General features: G+C 45.0%; 1 protein-coding gene across 1 annotated transcript in view; it reads left to right on the top strand.

Moving 5' to 3' along the window:
* Positions 1-14164, top strand: part of CUNH2orf92 (chromosome unknown C2orf92 homolog) — a 49405-nt gene that overhangs the window by 22936 nt on the left and 12305 nt on the right. The window contains exons 3-5 of the mRNA XM_052743785.1: positions 2822-2920; positions 4780-4863; positions 11826-11930. Of these exons, the coding sequence (XP_052599745.1) occupies positions 2822-2920; positions 4780-4863; positions 11826-11930 (288 nt within the window). The remainder of the gene's footprint in view (positions 1-2821; positions 2921-4779; positions 4864-11825; positions 11931-14164) is intronic.

Genomic DNA, 14164 nt, shown 5'->3' with positions numbered 1-14164 from the left:
CAAGCCATCTTACACTTTGTTTCACTCTAGATAATGTCCCAATTCCTAAGAGTTGAATGTTTACCTCCTGAAGAGGCCAAGTTGGATGCCAAAATTCTGGTGCAATTATGGTAATGTCAGCACCTGTGTCTACCAGACCAGACAACAAAACACCATTTATTTTTATTGTTAGTTTTGGTCTTTGTTCATTAATAGAAGTTTGCCAAAAAATTTTCTTTATGTTTTTTCCTGTATTTCCTATTTTCTCTGTTTCATCATCTCGACTAACATGATTTATTCCAATAGACATTTGGTTATTTAGTTGCTTTGAGTAGGGGTTTCCTCTACAACTGCAGGAAAGGTTTGAACTGGATTTACTGTGGGGGCCTGCCTGAGGCCCCTCTGGGAGTTTCCCGAAGCTCGAGGCAGAGGGTTACCCTGTCTGTCCCTTGTTGATCTACATTCGTTGGTCCAGTGTTTTCCCTTACCACACCTTCTGCATACTCCAGAAGGAAGGGGCATTCTGTTGCCAGTATTCCTTGAAGAAACATTATTTCTAGGAATGACCTGTTTACAATCCCTTTTCAAATGTCCTTGCTTTCCACATCCAAAACATCTAACATTGCTCAAACCTTTTGAAATTGCTTTTCCTACCCACATATCATCATGGTCATAAGCCTCGACATTAACTGTATCTCTAATCCAATCTTCCAAAGGTGCAGATCTTGCCTTTAACGGCCTAATTATTCTTTTGCACGCTGCATTTGCATTCTCAAAGGCTAAAGATTCAATTATTATCTGACTAGCCTGTGAATTCGGGACCATTTTTTGTACTGCTGAAGTCAATCTTTGTAAGAAGTCTGTGAAAGATTCTTTGGGGCCCTGTATAACCTTTGTAAATGACTCAGTTTTTTTTCCTGGTTCTTCAACTCTGTCCCATGCATTCAAAGCTGCCGTTTTACATAGAAGTAGGGTTTGGACATCATATGAACATTGTGTTTGTACTGAAGCATATTGGCCTTCGCCAATAAGCTGATCCTGGCAGACTTGTATTCCGCTATCCCTCCATTGTCTTTCTATATTTTTAGCCTCATTACTGAACCACATTTTCCACTGGAGATTTTGTCCGGGTTCAAGAACAGCCTGTGCCAATTCCCGCCAGTCCTTTGGTATAATCCTATTACAAGTTGACCAGGTGTTTAACATTTGCTTTACATATGGGGAGTGCATGCCATAAGATGCTATTGCCTCCTTAAATCTTCGTAAGTCTAACATTTCAACTGGAACCCAAGTATTTTGTTCATTCTCTTCATCAGGTAGCTGCTGTACGGCTACTGGATAAATTAAGGGTGATTGTGTGAAAACTGGCTTTCTTTCTGTAACCTTACGATCCAATTTTGAAACAACTTCACTATTTATTTCTTCTGTCTGAATTTGAATTTCTCTATAATTCATTTTTACCGGTTTAACAAGTTTTTCTAAGACTGTTATCCTGGCACTTAAGTTGACGATCTTTTTAAATAGTAAAATGAGGATAAGAAAAGTAATAAACTGAATAATTCGATCAATATTAATCTTTTCATATAGTTGTTCCATTGTCAGAGTGCCTAAAATTTCAAACAAAGCCCAATTTTCTTCCAATGTACACATAAAGCCCATTTTTTTTTTTTAATGTAGAAAAAAATTCTCTTTTAAATAGATATGTTAATTGACTTACCAAGTCTGGGTAGAACAGTAGAATCCCAGGGAATTTCACAGCCACCTGGTGTTCGAGGTGTGAATCCAGCGAGAGAGAGAGAGAGAGAGAGAGAGAGAGAGAGAGAGAGAGAGAAAGAGAAAGTGTAGCCGCTTGAGCCGAGTCAAGCCTTGGCTTTACAGGCAGGGGCCCTGTTCAGCGGGGCAGGTCTGAGTTGTTTGTAGCAGTTCCAGCTGCGGGTCAGTCAGGCCTGGGCCCAAGCTAGGCAGCCGGGCCGCCCAGGCTGGAAACCGGACCTGCCGCCAAGCCAAGCCAATCGGTTTTTAATGAATTCTTGTCACGTTGGGCGCCAAATGTAGATGTATCCAACCTTCCCATCAAACAATAAACACAGAACCAATGCAAAGAAGAAAGCCAAGAGGTCAGAGCCAAGAGCCAAAACCTTACCCTTCCTCCTGCAGTGGTCCTACCTCTCCGAACCAGAGCTACCCCTCTGTTAAAGTCTTTATATAGAGTTCCTGTCCTGCCTTCTCATTGGTTGTAAACCCAACCACATGACCGCCTCCTCACAGCCTGTCTGTATAGGCCTCCAGGTTTTCCATGATTGGTATTAAGATTAAAGGCATGTGTATCCAATAATGGCTGTATCCCTGAACACACAGAGACTTACCCAGCTCTGCCTACTAAGTGCTGGAATTACAAGCGTACGCTACCACTGCCCTGCTTTCCTATGGCTTGCTAATAGCTCTGACCCCCGGGCAACTTTATTTATTAACATACAAATAACATTTTAATACAAATAAAATATCACCATAACAAGCCAAGCTAAGGCTGGGCATTTATAAGTAAGAATAAGCCTCTGTGCACATTTATTTGGGAACTGGGTGGTGGACCCCCCCAAAGACCAAAGAGCAAAACAACCACCAACAACATGGGGCTACTTAGGAACAGTCTCAGAGGTAGGTCAGAATGACACCAGGAACTAGAAGGAAAACAGACGTGGGGCAGAGCGGTGGGTGGCGCTCTCTGCCTGGGATATCTGGTGTGATCATGATTTTGTGTTGTGATGGCATCTTAGAGTTGAGCATCCTGCGTCCACTGAGCTTGAGTCATTCGCTCACACATCCATGGCTTGCTTCTCCTCAGATGACATCATGCTGCAGGTGTTCACCAGCAATCTAGATGATGTATCAAAAGAGGCGAGAACAGCTGGGAGACTGATCACCTGGAGAGACGTGAATGAAAGCAAGTACCTCTCAATGGACTCAAACTGTTGTGTTTTCATAGGCTGTGTTTTATTGGGTGTGCTGTGACTTGAGCATCCTAGGACCCAGCTGTCGGTGGGGGCACTACCAAGCTGAGATGTGAAGAAAGAAAAATCAGAAGCCCTTACTGTGGTTTTCATTATCTATGGGGGTCTGTGCTTTAAAGTGTGCCTGTGCCTGCTTATCATCATCATCATCATCATCATCATCATCATCATCATCATGATCCCTGTTGTGTAGGGTCAGGCAGGTCCTATCTCTGTAGATACTGTGCCAAGGATGGGAATCCAATTTTCAGTGGGATTCACTGTCCCTGGTAACACAAGCTAGGCGTAATGTTGTAATTTCTTTTCCTCCACACTTTATAGCTTACTGCCCAGGAGTGCCCAAGTTACTGATCTGGAGTGCCAAGCCTTCTCACATTCCCTCATCACCGCATTCCTGCCTCAGCCTTTGTGAACTATTTGCCCAGAGCAGCACAGCTCTCAAATGCTAAAGCTAAGCGAAAACAGCTGGCCACATACACAGAAGAAAGCAATATAAAAACTCCATGCCCATCAGCCCTAAATCATGTGGCTAACAGAGAAGGCCCTCTCCATTAAGAGGGAGATTGGAAATGGGTCATTACTTATCAAAATAAAGCCAGAAACGTGTGCTGTGTTGAAATCGCACTATAAGGAAAGCAGTTTTGTAACTAACGACCCTGCCAATGGCATTTCTCAATGGCCACTCAATAAAAGCACCAATGTGAATACTTGGGCTGCATAATCCTGCTAGCTTGCTCTGCAGCAGGTTTTATTATGTTCCCTTAGTTGATACAATGTGACATGTTTTCAGCAAAGTGCTTAAGGATTAGATGTATTTGGTCCTAACGATTCTCCCGGGTCTCATTAATAGAGAACGGTGCCTTTTTCATTCATTGGCTCAAAGCGGCCCCGCTTGATGTCATTTGGCACCCACCACCCAGGCCCTTCTACCAATTTTCTTCTACGGTTAGAGCCGGCATGTACACACAAATCACTCAGTGGCTGTGCATATGGTCTGTCAGGAAACTGTGGGGAATGACCTCTGCTGGGCTCTCTGGTGGAACTTCAGACTCCTCTGTTGAAAATGTTTCTACACACATTTGTTTGTTTTGTGTGTGTGTGTGCATGAATTGGCTATGGCCTGCCTGTGGAATTCAGGGGACAACTTTCAGGAGCTGGAGCTCTCCTCCTTCCGTGTAGGTCCCGGAGATCGAACTCATCCGACTTGCCCAAAAGTGCTTTGATCTGCTGAGCCGCCTTGTAGGCTCAGACTTTACATACTCATAGATACTTCATAGATGCCCTGTGCCACTTAGACAAAGAGAGCACAGGTTGACTGTGATGGTTACTTCTCAACTTTGCAGAATCTAGAATCAGCTAAGAGATGGGCCTCTGGGCATCCCTGGGAGGGATTATCTTGAATGTATTCATTGATGGTGGGTGGGACCATTCCCTGGGCTGAGGATGCTGGACTGTAGAAGGTGGAGAGAGTGAGCAACACCAAGCATGCATTCATCTCTGTTTGCTTGCTAAGTATGAATGTGATGTCACCAGCCAGCATTCTGCTCCTGCCTCTGTGTCTTCTGCATCATAATAGACTGCATCCTTTGGGAGGCACAAGCCAGTGTAAATATCACTTCTCCCTTAAGTTGCCTTTGCCGATGTAAATTTTCCACAGCAACAAGAAAGTGACTAAGACACCAGGAACACAACTGTTCCTCTCGAAGCACCTTGCAGAGGAGTGGGGCTGTAGAGAGACTAGGTGTAGATTTGAGGGAAGATTTCAGTGCAGCTAAAGTTTGTTTTCCTGCAGCTCACCTCCACCTGAACGGCTTCAACAATTCTGAGTTTGCGTCAAGTTCACATACGCAAGAGGACCATTTGGCTAAGATATTTGGTAAGTCACCTCCTCCTGTGAAAACTTTAGGTTGTATTTGAAGAGGTCTCCTGCTTGCCCTTGGCTGTCTCTTAGGTAACTCGTTCCGGCTGCTTCAAAGGGAAGGGAAGCATGTTGGTTGCCTTGTGGTAGAATCGGTTCCTCTGTCAGAGTCCCAGGAAAACCAATGGAAAGCGGGATGCAAACATTGGGAAAGGACTCTGCTTCTCAGAGAGGGTGCCAGCCTGGGCTACAGAGCGAGCTCCAGGACAGGCTGCAAAGCTAACAGAGAAACCCTGTCTCCTAGTGATACATTGCTATAAACATAGACCAACGAATCACTCAACCTTCACCAGAGAAGCTTGCTTCTATTTTTTAATTTTTTTATTTTGTTTTTTTTTTCGAGACAGGGTTTCATTTTAAAAAAGTGGTTAGTTACTCTCATAACATTTGTGCCAATATTACATCAGAGGTCTGTCTTGCAGGCAGGTCCTTGTTGTAGCTTGCAGGCTTCATAGATAGATGAGATTGATGATTACTTTTCTGCTCTGGCAGGGTCTATAGTACCTTCCAACACCGTGAATGTTAGCCAGTAGGGGTGAAGCTTCTAGTTGACCAATAGCTGGATTTCTCTGTGTCCAATGACATAAGTATGTGGTGTCTAAAGCAATAGGGTCTTACCACCAGGTTGAGGAGGGTAACCAACAGCATCGCCAATAGCCTGTAATGTGTAGTTGGAGTATTGTTACCCTTACTATACGGTATGGACTTAGCATATAATGGAGAGATGTCTTAAGCAGTTGTTTGGGAAGGGACTTGTCAAATTCCTATAGTGCTTGAAGAAGCAGGTAGGTTTTGGGGTTATGTTTAATCTGATTGCTGCTTTAGATTACTGAAGGGCTGGGACAACCTGAGTGTACTGTACTGTAATGCTCTACGGCTGTAGAGGCTTCCTAACTACTCTGCTGAGGGATTAAAGAGGTGGGCTTGGAGAGATGTCTGGCTTAGCATGAGAAGTAGGTACTGCTCTTTCAGAGGACCTGAGTTTGATTCCCAGCATCCATATCAGGCAGCTCATGACCATCTGTAACTCCAGCTCCATGAGGATCCACATCTTCTGGCCTCTGTGGGCACCTGCACTCATGCATGCATATGCGTGTGTGCACACACTTGTATACACATACACACACACACACACACACACACACACACACACACACACACACACCCCAAATCTTTAATCCCAGCACTCGGGAGGTAGAGCCAGGCGGATCTCTCTGAGTTTGAGGCCAGCCTGGGCTACAGAGTGAGATCCAGGACAGGCACCAAACCTACATAGAGAAACCCTGTCTCGGAAGAGACAGAGACAGAGAGAGAGAGAGAGAGAGAGAGAGAGAGAGAGAGACTATATAGCTGTATAGGGTGGGCAAAATGGCTCAGCAGTTCAAAGTGCATGCAACGTGGGTGTGGTGACCTGTTTTCAGTCCTGGAACCCGTGTAAAAGTAGGAGATCTGACTCCACAGAGCTAACCTCTGACCTCCACACTTGTGCTGTCTACAGGTGTGCCTGCAGTCACACACACACACACACACCCTACACATAAATAATAAATAAGACCTTTTTCTTCTCTGGGAAGATAGGAACTTAAGGACATCTTGCTCAGGCACTGGCTGACCTCAGAGATTGTAAAACAGGCACAGGACCCATCACCCACACTTAGGAACACACGTTACGATAGTTTGCAAATGGACGGTCTTAGCCCTTGTAAGCAGGCAGGGACCAGCAGTCCCTGGGAAGTGGGGGAGATTGCGTTTCAAGAGTTACAGCTCCTCAAATGTTCACTTTCAACATCAAATTACAAAGCACACGAAGAAACAGGCAGGCGTGGTCCATTCATAGGAAAAGGGAATTGGATGCAAGCACTCCCTGAGGAGGCCTGCACACGGAAAGAGTTGTTAGCCTGGAGCTGGCTGCAATAGGCTGAATGAATGAGGGAAACCACCCAGAAAGGAGAAAACTAGAAAAGCGGTGTATGAATGGAGTGAGAATATCCATAAGGAGGAAATGGAAACTGCTACTTCATGTCTGTAACCCCATCTTGGGGGGCTGAAACAGAGGTTGGTGGATGGAGGGGGGCACAGGGTGTGCCTGTGTTAAAGTTCCAGCACTAGGCCGTTAAAATAAGGCCCTGTCTCAAAACACCAGAGGTGAGGGTGGGGTGGGGAGGAGAGAGAAAGAGAGAGGGCCTGAGGGAAATTGTGAAGTTAAAAAATATCAGAAGAGAAAACTCTTTAGAAGGGTTCACCAGCAGTTCTGAATAGACAGAAATTGGGTCAACGAACTTGAAGATAAGATACTGAGATAAGATCCAGTCTGGAGAGTAGAAAGACAAACAGTGATAAGAAAATGCAACGTAAGGACATGACGGGATACCATCAAGCATGTCGAGTTACAAAGCAGATCTCAGAAAGAGATAGAGGGCAGCTGGGCCAACTGGGTACGGCGGTACGTGCCTTTAATCCTAGCGCTCAGGAGGCAGGGGCAGGTGCATCTTACTGAACTGCCCAAATCTGATGAAAGACCTGAAGAATGGCACATAAGCAGCTGAGCAGGTGCCAACCAGGATAACATGAAGGTGATCCGTGTTGAAATGCATTGGGGTCCATTTGCCAATCCAAAGATGCCCTTGGTGTAGAGAAAGTGCCCAGGAGCTGGAGAAATGGGGTTCAGGTCCCAGCACCCACATGACCACGCACAACTGTCTGCAACTGCAGCTCCAAGGGCTCTGGTGCCCTCTTCTGGTCTTTGAGGGTTCCTGCACATATGTGACGCACATCATTTCAGTCAGGTACAACATATAGTAGCAACAACAACAATAATAAAATCAACTTCAAAAAACAGCTCCTGGGAGAGCAAGCTGGGAAGTGTCCCTCTGCTGAGGGCTGCTAGTCAGACACATTCTAATTCTAGACAGTGCCTGCTTGTAAGGGCCAGGGTTTCTTGCAACATATGATAACCCTTTATTTCGGGAGCTGTCCAATGTCAGGGTCTGTGAGCTGACTTCCCTTGTACACGTGATATCAGAACCTTCAGTTAGTTCATATACACCAAGTCCCCCGACTGAATTCGAGGCCTGACTGGCCGGTGGCTGTGACCAGGTGAGTGCGTAGGTATAGCTAGCCCTGGAGTTTCCGCAGCACTGTCTTGGAACCCAAAAATCTTTCCTCTTCCAGTGTCCCTGCAGCAAGCCCCCCCTGTGTGTAAGAGCCTAGTGCGGACATGTGAAGATGAGCCCCTGCCTCCAGGCAGGGAAGATGCCATCCCCCCCAGACAGCTGCTGACTGATCAAGCATTGTGCCACACTGGCCTTGACAGTGGTGGGCAACCCTCGGCTTGTTGGTTTCTCTATGAGCAATATGTATTTGTTGCTGTTTGTTTGTTTTTGGTTTTGAGACGGGGTCTCACTATGGAGCCCTGACTGGCCTGGAGCTCACTGTGTAGACCAGGATGACCTCAGATTTCCGGACATGCGCCTATGTCTGATTTCTAAGTGCTGGGATTAAAGACACTGCTACACCCGGCATTCTGAATAATATTTAGGGGACTCATGGGGCACTGGATGCTTCTGAAAGGACATGGTGAGGACTTGCTGGTGTCATGGTGAATCTGATGGCTCATCCCTGGTGTTCACCCTGTGCCATCAAGAGATGACACCAGGGCAAGTACTGCATGTTTTCTCTCGTATGTGAATGTTTTAAGCTTTAAAAATGTGTGTTTCAGTTCAAATAACCACAGAGGTTATGGACCTAGTAAGGAGTCAGGGGGAGGAGGGGATCTTCCAAGGAAGGGAAAGTGTAGTATTATAGAGAGAAAGGAGAAACTAGAGGAGGAGAATTAAATGGGGAGGGGGGTGGGAGGGCAGGGTAAAGGGGGGAAAAGGAGGAGGAGAATTAATGCTAAAGCCTTTTTAAAAGCCATGTGGAAACCCTCTACTGTAGAAGCTTTTAAAAATATATACATATGATGTTTGAATATTTTGTGTTCTGACAAATAAAGCTTGCCTGGAGATCAGAGGGCAGAGCTAGTTACTAGTTAACCATAGAGGCCAGGCAGTGGTGGTGCATGCCTTTAATCCCAGCACTTTGGGGGAGGAAGCAGGAAGATCAGGAGTTCAAGGCCACCCTTGGGCTATACAAGATTGAACCAGTCTAAAAGAGAAACAGAGCTGGGCAGTGGTGGTGCATGCCTTTAATCTCAGCACATGGGAGGCTCATGCCTTTGGGAGGCTCATGCCTTTGGGAGGCTCGTGCCTTTAATCCCAGCATCGAGAGGTGGAGACAAGAATGTAAGATGGATGGAGACAGGATCTCGGCCCCATTCAGTTTGAGGATTCAGAGACAGGCTCCCCCATTCGATCTAAGGATTTGTAGAGGTAAGAACTCTCTGGTGGCTGCTGCTCTGCTCTGCTCTGCTCTTTCAGCTTTCACCCTCGATATCTGACACCAGGTTTTTATTGTTAAGACTAATTAGGATATATATATATATATATATATATATATATATATATATATATATATGTAATTTAAATGGAATTACCATATAAAGGGGGAGACAGTGCTTCAACTAGACATGTCCTCAAGTAAAAACTCCAGTGTCAGGAATGGGTTACATATTTTTGAGTTGTTGGCTAAAGAGGTCCCATAGATAACCCCTCAAACATTGCAGGCCATTTCCAAGGCTATTGGTTACTCTCTATAGCATGTTGGTAAGGCCCTTTTCTGAAGATACAGCTTACTGATGTCATCAAACATGGAGAAACTGCCCAACTAGAAGTTGTACCCCCACAGACTAGTGTTCGTGGTGCTTTTCATGCCACCGGAGGAGAAAATAAATCATCAGTTTCACTCCGATACGAGCTCTGCGGCCTACAACAGAGACTTGCCTGCAAGATATAGTGTGTAACAGTGGCACAAATGTTATGGGGTATCCAACCACTCTTTGGTTGGATTTAAGGCCCACTCTATGAGATGGAACCCATACTTGACACTGTTAAAGTGGCCAAGAATCTGAGACTAGGTAGGTCATGGGCCTAGGAAAAAAAACCTCCTACTATTCTGATAAAGGAACATTGCCATAAAATGATTCCTAATGACATTGCTGTACCCATGAGCATCACTTAAACCTCATCGGAGAAGCTGCTTCTTGCAATAGATGGTAATTGACGGAGACTTAGATGGTAATTGACGGAGACTTAGATGGTAATTGACGGAGACTTAGATGGTAATTGATGGAGACTCACAACTGGACAACATGCAGAGTGAGAGACTTCGGAGCACTCAGCCCTAAATGGGGTGTCTTTATCAAACCCCTCCCCTCAAGATTCAGGGGTCTATGCAGAAGAGGAGGCAGAGAGATTGTAAGAGTCAGCTGGTGGAGGACTCTGAGGAAATGGTGTTCTCCAGACACAGCAGGTCTGATGTACATGTGAACTCACAGAGACCGTGACAGCACACACGAGGCCTGCACGAGTTCAAACCAGACAAAACCCCAGCACAGACAAGGGGGGGGGGTAGACATCCTATCCCTAACCAAGAAGCTATTTGCAATTGATACCTGCTCGGAAAGGGAAAATCAATTTTCTCCAATAAAGTGTCACTGAGTATATCAGCCATGTTTCAGGGCAGGTCCCATGCCCAGGAGCAATCGACCAACACAAAATGGACCTCATTTTTGTTACCCTTTTTATTTTGTTTTGGTATTTTTTCTTATTGATTTCTTTTTTAAATGATTTTTTTTTAATTTATATAACTTCATTTTATGTGCATTGGTGTGAAGGTGTCAGATCCCCTGGAAGTTGAGTTACAGACAGTTGTGAGCTGCCATGTGGGTGCTGGAAATTGAACCCAGGTCCTCTGGAAGAATAGCCACTGCTCTTAACCATTGAGCCATCTCTCCAGCCCCATGATTTCTTTTTTTAAAGTTTGTTTTGACTTTCATTTTTTTGGGTTGTTTTCATTTTTTTTCTTTTTTGAAAGAGAAGGAACATGAAGTTGAGTGGGTAGGGAGGTAGGGGGAATCTGGGAGGGGTTGGGGAGAGGAAAGAGTATATTCAAAATATATGAAAAAAAATTTAAATAAAAATTTTAAAAATCCAAACTTTGAAAATCTTTAAGGATTAATAAAAAAGGAAGAAAGTAAATACACACACACACGCACACGTGCACAATATCCCTTGGGAATGGTCTCAGAGCATGTGGGGAGTGAATGGGATTTTTGATGGTTGTTTTCTGTGATTTAGTGAATAAAGCCTAGGAAAGGGGTAAGATGGCCACATTCCAGGGAAAGACACCTTCAAGTGTTAAAAGGAGACACTAAATATTAAAGAAATCTCACTAAGCCCAAAACATTAATACCAGTTTTTAAAAAAGATGTGTTTTTATTTCATGTTATGTGTTTGCTTACATGTTTGTCTGCGGACCACATGCATGCAGTACCCAAGGAGGCCAGAAGAGGGCACTAGGTGTTACAAGTTGTGAGCCAATACATGAGTGCTGGGAATCTAACCGAGCTCCTCCAGGAGAGCAGCCAGTGAACTCAACCACTGAGGCATCTCGCCATCCCTATTAGTAAGAGTTTTGTAAATAAGCTCTTCGTGACTTTTTAACATGTTTTGCCTTATTTCTGACTTGTAGCCTTCACCCTATTTTTATGTGTCATTCTGTGGGGGGAGTCTAATGGGAGGGTACAAATGATACCAGGAATGAGAAGGGAAGCTGTATCTCCACATATGAGGCCTGGGACAGAATTTCTAGACATCCCTGCCCGGGATGCATATCTGGTGCAATCATCTTAGAGCTGAGCATCCTGCATCCGCCGAGTCTGAGTCATTCATTCACTCATCCGTGGACACGCTGCGTACGTATAGAGCAAGATTTACCCGTGCATTGCTGGTGTTAACATGCTTACACTTGCTTCTCTTCAGATGAGATCCTGCTGCAGGTCTTTTCTAACGATCCAAAATATTTATCAAAAGAAGATGCCAGAGCAGCTGATAAGCTGGTTATGTGGAGAGATGTGGTGAATGAAGGTAAGTACATGCCCATGGATTAGAAGTTTATATGTTGGCTGTGCTGTGCTGTGATCTGAACATTCTGGAAAACAGCTACTGATAGGGCATGGCCAAACTGAGAACTGAAGGGAGAGAGTGTCTGAAACCCTTGCTGTAATTTCCATGGGCTACGGAGTCTGGGGTACCCAGCGTCAGGCATGTTCTGCCCTTCTGGATGCCGTTCAGAGAAAATCAACTAATTTGCAAGTAGAGTTCACTGTTCCTGGTAGCATGAACCCTGAGTAGCATTAATAACATCCACTCAATGTACTTTGTAATTTCAGGTACATGAATAATTTGAGAGAGAAAATATGGTATCTCTTCCATCCTTGACTACATAGTGAGTTTGAGGCCAGCCTAGGCTGTGTGAGCTCTTGTCTCAAAAAAGAAGAGAAAGGGCTGGAGAGATGGTTTGTGGGTAAGAGCACTTGCTACTTTTCCACAAGACCTGAGTTCAGTTCCCAGCTCTAGCTCCTGGAGATCTGACACCCTCTTCTGGCCTTCATGGGCACTGCACACACAGCATACATTTATACACTTGCACACACACACATGCACATACACACACACACACACACACACACACACACAAATAATCTATTAAAAAGCCCAAATCAACCAACAATAATAAACAAAAAATCCCTGTCTTAATTAGTATTCTGTTGCTGTGAAGAGACACCATGACCATAGCAACTCTTATAAAGAGAGCATTTAATTGAGGCTGGCTTATAGTTTCAGAGTCTTAGTCCATCATTATCATGGTGGGAAGGACGGCGGCATGCAGGCAGACATGGTGCTTAAGAAGTAGCTGATGACCGAGGATTCATCTATGTGAGCCTATGGGCACCAATCTTATTCAAACCACCAAAACCCCCAACCAACCAACCAACCAACCAACCAACCAACGAACAAGCCCCTCCTCTTGTGGTGAAAAAGATCTTGCTCAAGGCATACCTTCAAAAAGGATAAAAGGAACATGCCTTTCCCCAAAGCAGCTTCACATTGCTGGAAAACAGTAACATGTTGGGAATCAACCCAATTTATAAGGAGAGAATCACGAGTGAGAAATCTGCCAGCAGTGACCTTATGACCTTGGTGGCAGGGGAGTGAGCGTGTTGATGTGTTGCATATAGTTGTGTATTCCAGTTCATGAGGGTCATTTCCTGTGTCTGCCTGGGCTCCTTTGTTGTCAGTGGTCAGATGAAGTCCGCATGTCCACATAGGACCTTTCAGCTGCACATCTTCATACACATTAAATTCTATGTTAGTGTCTGGACTTTTGAAAATGTGAAACAAGATATCTCAGTGGGCAAAGATTTTTTTTTTTTTTTTTGCCAAGTCTGAAACCTTGAGTTTGAGGCCCAGGACCTGTATGGCAGTAGGAAAGATCTGGCATCTACTGGTTGCCCTCTGACCCCCACATGCGTGCTGTGGCATGTGCACACCCCACTTTGGCCACCCACCCACAAAATGAAAAATGCAATAAAAATAGTAAACATGAAACATCTAGGTCCATGAAACAAAACATGGACCTAGATGCTCAAGAGGAGCACTGAAAAAATTTTCCCTTTCTTTTTTCATGTGCTTCATTAAAAGAAGCCATGTTTCCTGGAATTCTCTCGGATCAGAATATTTTATTAGCACTATGGTAATTCCCAACAGCTGTAAATGAAAATGGCGTTGGTCCGAATTGAGATAAATATGTAATAATTCGTTTTGCTCCTGCTCATGTTTAGAACTGAGTGAGGGTGAAACAGGGCTTTGCAGGTCACTCTCCTGCAGAGAATGCGTGGCTGCAGGCTGGATTAGGTCAAGTGTTCAATCCCTGGCTAGACTGAAGATTCCAGGACACCAGGAGGGTGAAGGAAAGAGCTGCCATTGGCAGCTGACTTCCTCCTCAGCCATAAACCAGCGAGGTCCCTCCCTCCCCACAGGGTGGTGGGGGCTTTTGAGGGGCTGCACACATTCCCGAGGTGCCACTCAAGAAGACCCTCTGTCCTCCTGAGGGCTGTGGGAAAGTGCTCCCGCCAGCCAGCGAGCAAAGGCTCATCCTTTCTCTGTGATTAGGGCAGGGGAGACCTGCCTTGAAGACAGGTTGAACAACTGTGGCAGGAAACCCAGGGAGCATTCTTTCCTGAGAATCTGAGAGAAGCCCCCTGATCTGGGCTGATTAATAAGTGTTTTTTTTTCCCCCCTAGGTCAGAGTGTAGGGA

The sequence above is a fragment of the Peromyscus californicus genome, unplaced genomic scaffold (assembly GCF_007827085.1).
Source record: "Peromyscus californicus insignis strain IS unplaced genomic scaffold, ASM782708v3 Scaffold_19__1_contigs__length_69161282, whole genome shotgun sequence".
NCBI lineage: Eukaryota > Metazoa > Chordata > Mammalia > Rodentia > Cricetidae > Peromyscus > Peromyscus californicus.
Note: the sequence above shows the minus strand (reverse complement) of the source record. Positions and strands in the feature narration are given on the sequence as shown.